This window comes from Rattus norvegicus, chromosome 4, assembly GCF_036323735.1.
Source record: "Rattus norvegicus strain BN/NHsdMcwi chromosome 4, GRCr8, whole genome shotgun sequence".
In the NCBI taxonomy this organism is placed as follows: domain Eukaryota; kingdom Metazoa; phylum Chordata; class Mammalia; order Rodentia; family Muridae; genus Rattus; species Rattus norvegicus.
The window spans coordinates 104,768,212-104,781,793 of record NC_086022.1 but is presented as its reverse complement, the minus strand read 5'-3'; the positions used below and the strand labels follow the sequence as shown (position 1 = coordinate 104,781,793).

General features: G+C 43.4%; 1 protein-coding gene across 6 annotated transcripts in view; it reads left to right on the top strand.

The window, feature by feature from the left end:
* The window catches only part of Smyd1 (SET and MYND domain containing 1), a 54,027-nt gene that overhangs the window by 29,514 nt on the left and 10,931 nt on the right, over positions 1 to 13,582 (top strand). For all 6 annotated transcript variants that reach the window (XM_063285776.1, XM_039107313.2, XM_006236632.5 and 3 more), the window contains one exon: positions 9,410 to 9,599. In XM_063285776.1, the coding sequence (XP_063141846.1) occupies positions 9,410 to 9,599 (190 nt within the window). The remainder of the gene's footprint in view (positions 1 to 9,409; positions 9,600 to 13,582) is intronic.

The window sequence follows — 13,582 nt, the reverse complement described above, 5'->3', positions numbered from 1 at the left end:
CTAAAACACAGAAAGCATTACATTTTAGAAATCTCACAGTCATAAACATAGGTAAAATACATTCACTGTTTTCTTAACCAAATTTAATTACTTGTTAAAAATTCAAGTTATTTTAACACATAGCTTGAAATATGTTTTTTTGTTGTTAGAAAAAACATTTACTTTTTATTTGTGTTTTTGAGGCATAAGATGTAGAACAATTTTTCCAGGGCAGGATAAAGTTTGGCATTTATAACATACTTATTATTATCTTAACTAAAAATTAAAGATGCATAATATTTAAGTCTATTGTGGTAATAATATAGTAAGGTGATCTCTAAACTCTAAGATGTCAGTGTAGCTTTAAAACAGGTTTTAAAAATGACAATACATTTTTTTAGGTTTATTTTCTTATGTAGGTTTGGCTACAGTAAGGATCTTGAAAAACTTTTTTTTGTTAGTGTATTTGTTTTTAAAGAGGCAGTATGGTCAAAAATAGCCATAAAATCCTTTGTGTGTGTGTACAACATATACTCACGGAGAAACAAAACACATCCAAAAGCATAGACATAAGTTATTCCCTTAACCTTTGGAATAAATAAAGAGTTTAGTATCTCCAAAGAAGGAAGAAATGTACCCTGCAATAGGTAGTCATCTAGGTTAATTTGTATCTTCAAGCGATAGGGACCATGTAGTAGAACCAAAATTGGAATGAGGATCAAGAAGAGAACATCTTGACCAGAATTCTTTTTTTCTTTTTATTTTTTTCCATCTTTATTAAATTGGGCATTTCTTATTTACATTTCAAATGTTATTCCCTTTCCTGGTTTCCAGGCCAACATCTCCCTAGCCCCTCCCACTCCCCTTCTAGATGGGTGTTCCCCTCCCCATCCTCCCCCCATTACTGCCCTCCCCCCAACAATCACGTTCACTGGGGGTTCAGTCTTGGCAGGACCCAGGGCTTCCCCTTCCACTGGTGCTCTTACTAGGATATTCATTGCTACCTATGAGGTTGGAGTCCAGGGTCAGTCCATGTATAGTCTTTGGGTAGTGGCTTAGTCCCTGGAAGCTCTGGTTGCTTGGCATTGTTGTTCATATGGGGTCTCAAGCCCCTTCAAGCTCTTCCAGTTCTTTCTCTGATTCCTTCAACGGGGGTCCCGTTCTCAGGTCAGTGGTTTGCTGCTGGCATTCGCCTCTGTATTTGCTGTATTCTGGCTGTGTCTCTCAGGAGAGATCTACATCCGGCTCCTGTCGGCCTGCACTTCTTTGCTTCATCCATCTTGTTTAATTGGGTGGCTGTATATGTATGGGCCACATGTGGGGCAGGCTCTGAATGGGCATTCCTTCAGCCTCTGTTCTAAACTTTGTCTCCCTATCCCCTCCCAAGGGTATTCTTATTCCCCTTTTAAAGAAGGAGTGAAGCATCTGCATTTTCGTCATCCTTCTTGAGTTTCACGTGTTCTGTGCACCTAGGGTAATTCGAGCATTTGGGCTAATATCCACTTATCAATGAGTGCATACCATGTATGTCTTTCTGTGAGTGGGTTAGCTCACTCAGGATGATATTTTCCAGTTCCAACCATTTGCCTACGAATTTCATAAACTCGTTGTTTTTGATAGCTGAGTAATATTCCATTGTGTAGATGTACCACATTTTCTGTATCCATTCCTCTGTTGAAGGGCATCTGGGTTCTTTCCAGTTTCTGGCTATTATAAATAAGGCTGCGATGAACATAGTGGAGCACGTGTCTCTTTTATATGTTGAGGCATCTTTTGGGTATATGCCCAAGAGAGGTATGGCTGGATCCTCAGGCAGTTCAATGTCCAATTTTCTGAGGAACCTCCAGACTGATTTCCAGAATGGTTTTACCAGTCTGCAATCCCACCAACAATGGAGGAGTGTTCCTCTTTCTCCACATCCTCGCCAGCATCTGCTGTCACCTGAGTTTTTGATCTTAGCCATTCTCACTGGTGTGAGGTGAAATCTCAGGGTTGTTTTGATTTGCATTTCCCTTATGACTAAAGATGTTGAACATTTCTTTAGGTGTTTCTCAGCCATTCGGCATTCCTCAGCTGTGAATTCTTTGTTTAGCTCTGAACCCCATTTTTTAATAGGGTTATTTGTCTCCCTGCGGTCTAACTTCTTGAGCTCTTTGTATATTTTGGATATAAGCCCTCTATCAGTTGTAGGATTGGTAAAGATCTTTTCCCAATCTGTTGGTTGTCATTTTGTCCTAACCATAGTGTCCTTTGCCTTACAGAAGCTTTGCAGTTTTATGAGATCCCATTTGTCGATTCTTGATCTTAGAGCATAAGCCATTGGTGTTTTGTTCAGGAAGTTTTCTCCAGTGCCCATGTGTTCCAGATGCTTCCCTAGTTTTTCTTCTATTAGTTTGAGTGTGTCTGGTTTGATGTGGAGGTCCTTGATTCACTTGGACTTAAGCTTTGTACAGGGTGATAAGAATGGATCAATCTTCAGTCTTCTACATGCTGACCTCCAGTTGAACGAGCACCATTTGCTGAAAATGCTATTTTTTTCCCCATTGGATGGTTTTGGCTCCTTTGTCAAAAATCAAGTGACCATAGGTGTGTGGATTCATTTCTGTTGACCAGAATTCTTTACATAGTCTTGTAAGCAGATTTTATAATTTATTTATTTTTTATTTTTATGTGTCTGGTTGCTTTGCATGCATGTATGTCTATGCACCATGTGTATGGCAGTACCCACAGCGACCAGAAGAGGGCATCAGATCTCCTGGGACTGGAGTTAGAGACAGTTCTAACCCATGCTGTGAACCAGTTATGGGTACTGAGAGTTGAACCCAGCACTCATGGAAAAACAGTCAAAGCTCTTAACTGCTGGGGCATCTCTCCAGACAGATTTAAATTGTCTTGAATTTAGAAACTCATGTTAATTATCCCAAAGAAAGATTTAGGACAATTTGCCATCTTTGTTTCATCTACGTGGTCACATTGATTATACTTTTTGTCTTTTATCATTATTCTGTTTCTTAAATTTTTAGTTTGACTATGAGCCAAAATGAAGCTCAACCAAATTAACAACTCTAGTTTGCATGAGCATTTATTTATAAGCCAATTTGGCATTAAGTACATTATAAAAAAAAACCATAACCATGAGTTGACAGATGGTCTCTGTACATAATCCCACGTAAGATGTATTTTAATAAACCAAGATTTAAAGCAGTACTGTTTGTTGGGATTATATTTTCTATAACACTTGTTACAAAAAGGACACAGCATAGACATCTTTAGAAGGTGTGAAGATAGGTATTTGTTTATTTATATACAGTTCGACTATAATAAGAACTTACATTTAACAGTTCTTTGAAAATATTTTGAAGAAATCATGGGAATTTTATGTTAGCCATTATATAAATGGGATAAAAATTATATATTTAGAATTTGTTTTGGAGGGAAATCTTTATCAAAATCCGTGTATATATCAATAAAGGTTTATGACACATTCAGAATCCCCAGAGATGTCATTGCAACAGGCTGTAAGATGTTTAGAATACTTACATTTATGAGGTAGAATATATTCACCAGGCCTTAATGTTCAATCACAACATTTCAATCTAATCTGCACATGCACGTTACTTGGGCATGCCAAAAAAATAATTTTAGCCCATAACAAAAATGAATTTTAAAAAAGAAGTAAAGTGTGCACAATTTGTTAACTGTTATGTTGACACAGCAACATATGAAGACAAAAATTGTACCAAACCAGTGATCATAGGATAGACTCAAGGCACAGCTGCACGAAAGCAGATGCTGCCAGTTTAGAAAAGAGGTCTTTCCACTTTCCTGAGCTGCGTGGAAGACCTAGTAACACAAAAGATGGAGTCATGGAGACTCACGGTCTCTCTCCCCTCTTCAAATAGCTGAGGCGATAGCGTGTGTGTGTGTGAGTGTGTGTGTGTGTGAGTGTGTGTGTGTGTGTGAGTGTGTGTGTGTGTGTGTGTGTGTGTGTGTGTGTGCGCTTGTGTGTTTTGTTTGTCTTTATTGTGTCTCAGACTGCTTTCTAGCAGGTCACTAGGAGGTCACAGCTTGTGCCATGCCAGGTCTGGCCACCCTTCCACAAGAAGTCAATTAAAAGACAAATTAAAAGTGGAAAGCAGAAAAAGATTTATTAATTCAGGTCACATCGGGAAGCTGGAGAGAAGAGAACAAAGGGATGAGCAAATCTCTCAGCTCATCTTTAAGGCCCCACAGATCAATGTTTAAATAGAGGGACAGGGATATACGCACATCAGAACAGCAATGGTAGACGCACATCATCAGAGCAGCCATAGGAGATGCACATCAGAATGGCCGTGGTCAAGGTATGGCTATGCTCCTCACTGAGGCATCATTATCTGGGTTTCAGTCTCATCCTGTAAGTTGTTAGAACTGTGTGAAATCTCTTTCCAGGAGACGAGTTCCCTCTCTGGCCCTTCTGTCTCCCCAGAGAAACCTCCATGTCCTTAGGGTCCATTTTTCTAACAGTCTGATAATTGGATTGAAAGATATGATTGTATCTAGAATATCTTATATCTGTCAGCCATGCTGCAAGGGGGAATCAGATTTTATGAAGATGCCCTTCAGTAAAGCCATGTGTTACTACATCTAACCCAGGGGCAGAATCTGGATGGGCCTAAGAAATACCTGTCTTTAATGTTAGTAACACTCAAACTGTTAATCCCAAACACGGGAGGAGAAAGACACCGACCAAATCATCATGGCCAAATTAATTAAAGCAAGCAAGTAATTAAAGCAAACTTTTAAAAATCTGTGTACATGGCCTGCCTCCTGCTAAGGTAGGGTTTGAGAGGTCAGCATTGGATGTGAGGAAGACAAGGCTTTTATAGCTCAGGGGTAGGGGACTTAAAGATGAGGGGATATGACAGGCAAAAACAGGCAGGATTACAGGAACAGAGCATAAACATAACAAGTTGGTCCCTCCTGAAGCAAAGACATGGTTGCAAGGTGGGCATAAGAAGGTAGTCATAGCAACAGGCAGTCAAACCCAGGTAGTCATAGGTGGTCATGCAACCTTTTGAAACAAAGGTAGGGTGGCAAATGGCTGTAAACAACTCTATGAAACAAACACAGGATTGCCATTCCCATGGAATGGGAACAGGCAGTGCAGAACCATTTGTAATTAAGGTTACAGGAGGGGTGAAGCCTAATCCTTGAGAAACAGAGGTTTAGTCATAAGAAGGAATGACTTAGTTTGTTTTTACTATAAGAGGGCTTTTAGGCACAAGATGGAGGCAGGCTGGTTCCTCAGAAGTAACACCAGATGGTCTGAACTCAGTGGGGCCATACCTATACCAGATGACTCCTCTGGAGAAAAGTGGATCATTTTCATGTGGTGGCGTGTTGATTGTCAATTCAAAAACCACAGCTCTCCTTTTAAAGGGAATAAGACCATGGCCAGGAAACACAAACTTAGGTTATCCAAAATTCCATATCCCCTGGGCTTTTCTTAATGAAGACCACATGGGTCTTTTGCTTGGTCTGGGCTTCAAGTGGATTTAAAGCAAAATGTTGTATTCCAAAATTTGAGCTTCGCAGCGAGGGCAGGAATGGTTGGTATATCTGTGTCAGTATGTACTGCTTGTTACTTTGGATAGCTCCCCCCATGTCCCGGGCTGGGGTTCTAAACCTGTAGTGCGAAAGTCAAAAGCACACAACTTGGGCAGTAGGGCTGTAGGGCAGGAGAATCAGGAATGCCAATCGTCTTTGGGTACAAGTGAGTTTGGGACAGCCTGGGCTACATAAGACCTGTTTCAAATCAAACAAAACAAAAATAACAAAATAAACAATATTGAAAAAAGCAAATCTCAGGGCCTCCCTAGTTCTAAGTCTATGTGGTTCTAGCTTTGTTCTCCATGTCTGCAGAAACCACTTGCATGTGTCGCTTGCTTGCAGTTGGTTAGCTCCACTACAGAGCTGTAGAATATTGGAGATGGAAGGGGTCTGGGTCTCAGGGTGAATCAGATTTGATCAAGGAAGCTGGGTGAAGGAAGGAGCAGGGCTAAGCCCTCAATTCTTTTAATCACTGTTCATCCCTTAATCCCTAGTTCTGAGTATAGACAGTTCCTAACTTACAGTGGCTTGACGTAACAGTGCTTATGTTCTATGGTAAGAACAAACATGTGAGGCTATCGCCATGACATGTCTCACCTTTAGGACAGTGATAAACAAACTATGGGAGACATTTGTTCTTCACTATAAAACAGGTTTGTGCTGGCTCACTTTGCCTAACTGTGGTCTTTTGGCCATGTTCTGGGCACATTTAAGGCAGGCAAAGCTAAGCCATGATGCTCAGCCCATTAGACGCTTAGAGTGTTTTCAACCTGTCATGGATTTATTGGGATACATCTGGCTATGTTTGAGAAGCATCACCTCTACTCCTCTTCTCTTTTCTTCTTTACGGTCCTAGGGATTGAACCTAAGGCCTGAGGTGTCAGACAAGCAGTCTACCACTGAGCTAGATCCCCAGCCCTCTTTCTATTTTTGATTTTGAGGTCATCACTGATTTGCCTAGGCCTTGAGCTCTGTTGTCCAGGTAGATCTTGAACTTACTGCATTAGTCTTTGGAGTAGCTGAGATTATAGGCATATTTTTATATTTAAGTGACATCAAGTTAATTCATTTTTGGACTCTTCTTTTTCCTCCCTTCCTGTGACATATCCTTCTACCTTTTCTCCCCTCTCCTTGTCTTCCTTCATTTTTCTCCTCCTCCTTTTCTTCCCTGTCTCCAACTCCTCTCCCTCTCCCTCTCCCTCTCCCTCTCCCTCTCCCTCTCCCTCTCCCCCGACCTCTCATTGAATCAAAGGGCTTACTGAATAACCCAGGCTAGCCCTGGACTTCCTATATAGCCCAGGCTGACCTCAGACTCATAATCCTCAAGAGCATTGGGCTTACATGCATCACTACACTCACTTTGGTTTTGATTCCCCTGACCCCGACACACACACACACACACACACACACACACACACACACACACACACTATTTAAACAATTCAATATACCTGAGGTTTTGCATGGGAAGGAGAATTTCTGAAAATACCAACCAATCTGCCCCTGATTCACACTGATATGTCACTATGGTGGCCAGCTCTGTAAAGGGTCTACAGGGGTATACATAGTCCCCAAAATATGCCTAAAACATAGACTGTGGAGGCTGGAGATTAAGCTTAGCAGAGGAACGCTTCCAATTTGCCTTCCTATTCCACAAGGGCACTAGCCCTCCACTGTCCTCACTGGCCCAGGAGTAGCTCACATAGGGCATTTCAGAACATTAGTGGAGCTCTAAAAATAAGGCCCTTCCCCGTGCATCTATCACAGACCCAGGGGTCAGTTGAAAGCCAGGACCTGCCAGTCTGAAGGGTACAAAGATTAAATCCTAATCTTGGCCCTGCCTCCATGGAACTCTGGGATTTTGAGGGAAATGACTTATTTCTCTCATATAGACAGCCTTCTCTGTGAAATGGGGGTCCTCTACAGGTCGGAAATACCAGGCTTCTCAGAAAGCAGTGAGCAGGATCACGTGCCAACCCCCCCCCACACCCCAGTTGTCTTTGTCACTTCAGCTACACCCTTTGGAGAAAACTGTAAAGTGTCCCTGGAATGCCAGCGCTCCAGCTTCCTGGCACCGCCAGGGATTAACATTTTAAACTGTGCTCTATCCAGAGAATGGATGGTCTGCAGAGGCAGCAGACTACATCTTCAGAAACAGATGCTGTCCTTGTCACCTCTACCAGCAGATAATAATGTGGGAGTGAGGGACATAGAAGGTCAGTCAGCCACGCCTCTGCCACTCACAGTGTCCCTCCTGTAATTCCTAGCACTCTTTCCTCATTCTGTGGATGTCTTGAAGTCTAGTTAGTGTGCCACTAGTATTGTCCTTGTACTGCTCAGTGGCGCCTGGGCTGTGTGTTAGCGTGATAATGGTTACCTCAGAACAAACCAGTGTTGAGTTATCAGTAACATGTTCGTGCAGATTCCTTTCTACAGTATGGAGTTCAATTGTATCTTATTAGACAGAGTATGAAAAATGCCCCTATTCTTCCTTCTGCCCCTTTCAAGGGGACCGGAGGAGCGAGAGGAGGGCAGCACCTTTCCCTTTCCGTGACGTCAGTGCTGGGAGCTCAGGCAGGGCAGTCTCTTCTGAGCCACACTCTCAGCTCAGCACCCAACATTATCACTTGTTGGGTATGCTTTGGAACCTTAAGTAGTCAGCCCAGATAGTGGGATCCGCATATCCCTGCCACTCAGCAGTTGCTTCTTTATCTTTGAAGAAGACAGAGAATAGGGTGCTTCTGGACCTTTCTGGGTGCTGGGATCTTGCTTTTCTCATGGTGCTTGACAGTCTTTCTAGGAGTGGTGACCAAGAATCTCTGCCCCAGTCTGCTGCTTTCTGCCACTTCCTGCCTGGGCAGTGAAACTCCAGGCTCCTGGGGCTACAGGAACATAACTGAGGACTGAAATTGTCCACTTCTCCTTCCCCTTCCTTCTCCTCCTCCCGCCTCCTTCCATCTCCCCATCCTCCTCTCTCTCCTCCCTCTTACCACCTCCTCCCCCTCTTCCCTCTCTTCCCCCTCCTCCTCTTCTCCTCTCCTCCTCCTCCTTCCCTCTCCTCTTCTGCTCCCTCCTCCTCCTCCTGCAGTCTGACTGTGGTAGAGAGGCATGGCTGTCTCAGAGACACTGTGCTGGCGTAGCTGGAGGTCTGTCAGGGGCCTTTTTCACTACAGCACCTTCTGTATTATTACACAGTAAGGTGGGATGTTTTCTGAGTAACTAGAGGGCCTTGCCTAGTTTGAAAGGAAATTTAAAAAATAAAACTACTGTTACTAACAAAGTTAGCACCATCTTTCAACAAATGCAAAAGTAAATCAGATGAACAGCCCCAGCCTTTTTATATTCAAATTTCTTTGGTGGTCCGATGAGCATATGTTTGCTATTTAATGTATACGCGAGCCATTGGACCTAAACATAAAGTCCAAGGGAGCTTAAAAGGTTTAGCGTAGAATGGGCCAAGATGGTGGCAGCTTCATGTATGTGTTACAGAGATGTAGTCTTCAAACTAAGGAAATGATTTTTGGATCTTTTCTTGTTTTGCCTTTGTTATTATTCCTATCCTGTAACAGCTGATCAGTACCTGCGTGTCTAAAACTGTGGGCATAAAGCTAGCTTTAAGACCAGGCCTGGTCCTTTATGGGGTTTCTATCTGAACCAGAAAAGTTAACTGGATGGAGCAGACATGGCACCGGCTGAGTGATAGCTCTGTGTTAGGTTGCGACCTTTCTGGAGGGGATGGGCATTTTCTCAGAGCCTTAGTGGAGGCTGCTGTCCTTGAAGCTGGGCTGCTGGAATGCTAATCAGCTCAGGCTTCTGTTGACCCTTTGTCTTGCTTCAGGATTGAGCTCCGGGCCCTGGGCAAGATCTCAGAAGGTGAGGAGCTGACGGTGTCCTACATAGACTTCCTCCACCTCAGCGAGGAGCGCAGGCAGCAGCTGAAGAAGCAGTACTACTTTGACTGCTCCTGTGAACACTGCCAGAAGGGGCTGAAGGACGACCTCTTCCTGGCAGTGAAGGAAGACCCCAAGGTACACACAACCCTGCTTCAGGGTCTGCGTCTGCCTTCCCAGGAACTGGGCAAGGGTGGGGGTTATAGCCTTGAGGAACAGAGTGGGATGGAGAAAAGAGAGAGGCAGGCAGGTCCCATCTGATCTGGGGACATTTGAAGAAACCAGTCTTTCTCTGAAAGGACAACAGTGACCTGACTATTGTGAACATTGGACAAGGTGGCCTGTGTAAAAGGCCTGGCACAGGCACTCAGCAGGATTCAGTTCCCCACCCTGAGCCTGTGCAGTAAGTAATGTGGAGAACTTCAGATCAAAATCCAACAGGCAAAGGGATTGCCACGGTTTCCCTTGTGCACAGATGGGTACTGTGGAGATGGGGCAGGCTTGCCAAGGGGATGCCAGGAGCTCATATGAGCTGGGAGACAGCTGAACTGTCAGGATACACGCAAACCTAGAACAAAATATTTAGACACTTCCATAACAGTATCAGCAAGAAGCAGAAACTATGCAAGGTGCCAATTCCTGCTCACCCATTTCCTCCTTCAGAGCACACAGGGGTGGAGGGTGGGTCAGCACAGGTGTGGGGGCACTGTTCTCACTGTTGGGAGAACTCTGTCCAAAGGCTCAGGCCGTTTTCTGTATCTGTGAATAGAGGAAATCTCATTCTGTCAAGGGGGAAAATCTCAGGGTACAAAACAATTGGATATCAAGTCAGAGTTGTAAAAATGTCCTCAAGGCTTCCTTTCTCTTCCAGTAAGGTGGTCTTAGTAGACGTATGCAAGAAGTTAACTAGATGCTTCTCTGTAACTGCTACTCTACTAGTGTCTGTGAGCACATGCACACGAATTTCTAAACCCCCATCTGCATCCTATGTAGGAGAGAATGTGTTCTTAGTCAGAGCAGATGTGCTGGGTGAATTCCAGAGTTCTGGTCATATGATCTGACTCATGGCTCATTACCTACTGGTGTATGTGCTCATTAACATCCTCCACAGTCTCCCCCCCCCCCCTTCTCTCTCTCTCATCCCTGGGCTGCTCTACACAATTTTCTGGCCAGTAACTTATTTGTGTTCTTATTATATCACATGAACATTTTCACCAAGAAGATCGACTTCTAAGGATTCACCCAGAAGAGACACTCACACGTTTGCTATAAGATAGACAGATAAAGATGGACTGTTAGGAACAATAAAGTAGTGAGAGGAAAAAATACCCTCAAATCAACACACAGGGAAATGTGTAACTAGAAAATAACACCCTAAACCATTCACGCATGAAGCAGGCATCTGTGTGCAGCTCTGCAGTGAGAGCTGTTCCTCAAGAAAAACAAGTTAAAGGGCCCAAAGATGCCTTGTACGTGTCTTACATTGCTAGAGTTGCTATAGCAGAGGCCCCAAACTGCCTTAGTAGTTTAAGCCTTAGTGTCCCAGTCTTACAGTTCTGAAAGCCAGAGGCCCGCCATCCTCCATCAACAAGCTATTTGGGAAGGATCTATTCTGGATGTTTCTCCTGAGTTTGTGGAAGGCTGTCTCCTCCCAGAGTCTCTTCACATCATCTTCCTCTTGCTGGTTGGTCCTCTTTTTCTTTTAATGAGGCCACCAGTCATGTGGGGTTTGAGGTCAACCCTACTTCATTCACCATGACTCATCTTAGGTAATTATAGCTGCAAGGATGCTACTTGCAAGTCGGGCTGCGTTCTGAGCATTCAACTCATAACACCATGTCGCCTTACCATGTTATGACACTTAGGAGACATGCACACACAATCGCCTTACCATGTTATGACACTTAGGAGACATGCACACACAATCGCCTTACCATGTTATGACACTTAGGAGACATGCACACACAGTCGCCTTACCATGTTATGACACTTAGGAGACATGCACACACAGTCGCCTTACCATGTTATGACACTTAGGAGACATGCACACACAGTCGCCTTACCATGTTATGACACTTAGGAGACATGCACACACAGTCGCCTTACCATGTTATGACACTTAGGAGACATGCACACACAGTCGCCTTACCATGTTATGACACTTAGGAGACATGCACACACACCTTGGCATGGAAGCATAGTCAGTATCTCTGCAGAAAGGAAGAGAAGGAAGCTCTGACCAGTTGGCCATCCTCCCATGCAGGAGATAAAATAGTTTGGGCCAAGGATTATGTTTAGTTATTTTTGTTTATTTGTTTGTTTACAGGAATAACCTCTTTTCTCCCCCAATCAGAATCAAATGGCTTGTATACTGTTAGTATTTGTTTTTTAGGGCTTTTTTTGGTAGGTAGACAAAAAAATCTTTTTTCCACCTTACAAAATTCTACAACACATAGTAGTTAAAGTCTTTGCATATTATGGGTGGGTTTCCACAGTTCAGAAGGTGATTGTGGTCTTAGGTCCTACTCCATCACTGTAGATAAATTGCTAGTGGTGATAACATTCCAGTGTCTCTCAGGTTGACAAGTCTCAGAGAAAAAATAGTGGTTTCTGCTTGAACCTAACTAGATTCAAAGCAGAATCTTTCTAGTATTTCTTTGGACACCAAATTGGGGTTTCTACTTTAAAACATCTAAATTACATTTATTGGCTGGGTGTGATGGGGCATGCTTTTAATTTCAGGGAAATAGAAGTAGGTTGGTTTCTGTGCTTGAGGCCAGTCTGGTCAACAGTTTGGTCTACATGTGAGTTCCAGAACAGTCAGAGCCACATAATGGAGAGACCTTGTCTCAAAAACAAACAACTCCCAAAACAAAATGAAAACCAAACACACACACACACACACACACACACACACACACACACACACACACACACACGGCGCGCGCGTGTGTGTGTGTGTGTGTGTGTGTAGATCAGAGGACAATTTGTGGGAGTTGGTTTTCCTACCACATGGGTCTCAGGGATTACATTCAGGTTGCCAGGTTTCGTGGCAAGTGCTTTTTACCCACTCAGCCATCTTGATGGCCTCTTAAGTTGGGTTCTTTATTAAAGTAAGTATATGAACTCAAAATAAAAGTAACTCAGCTTAAATGTGTGGACAGGAAAGATTGAGTACACCTTTATAGTTTTTTAATGAATTAATTTGAGCTACACTCCTGCTGGTCTTAACTCATTATTTAGCTCAGCCTGGTTTCTAACTCATCATCCTGCCCGTCAGCCTCCCTCCCAAGTGCTGGGACTGCAGGCGTGTGCCCCTGCAGGGTTAGCAATTTTGTTTTCTTTCTTTTTAAGCCATTGTAATGTATTGTGCATTGGTGCCTCATTTTCCTTATCTGTAAAATGGAAAGTTAGAAGAATTTAACAGCGTTTCCTTCAGCTTGAACTACGTATGGTGTCATCACAACTTATGAGACAGTGTCTCACGAAGCCCAGGCTGGCCTGCACTTGCTGTGTAGCCAAGGAGGACCTGAATCCAGATCCTCCCACTCAGCCTCCCAAAGCTAGTAACCATAGAACTGAGCCATCATGCCAAGTTCAGCTGTTTTCTTCCTTAAAACAATTTATGAGAGCCTGGTAGGCAGCCCCTGGGTCAATCAGCACCAGAGATTCTCTAACCACTATATATGCACAGTAATCTCTAGGAAATGCAAACAAAAAGTTTAAAATGAGAAAATAAAAACAAATATTTAACGCTTTCTTCAGTTGTACCTCTGGACGCCTTGTTTAGCCCAATTAGGTTTTTCTTTGTCTCTTTTTAGCCTTCAAGGCTGCTTTTCCAAGGTCAGGAACATTCTTCATACTCTGTCCTCTTTCCTCTCTGCCTCCTGCTGAGGGGCTGCTCACCTTCTAGTGTAGCTCCGCCCCTTATGTAGCCCCTCCCGTTTACCTAGCTCCTGCTGTCCTCTTCTAGCTCCCACTGTTCTCCTCTCTTTCTTTTCTCCATCTCTTCCTTTGGACTTGGAGACATTGGGCACACCTCCTTCAAGAAATAATGCTGCCCTCATGGCAACTGTTTTTGTAGCTATGGTACTTCCTTACCTCACATACCAAAACCTAAT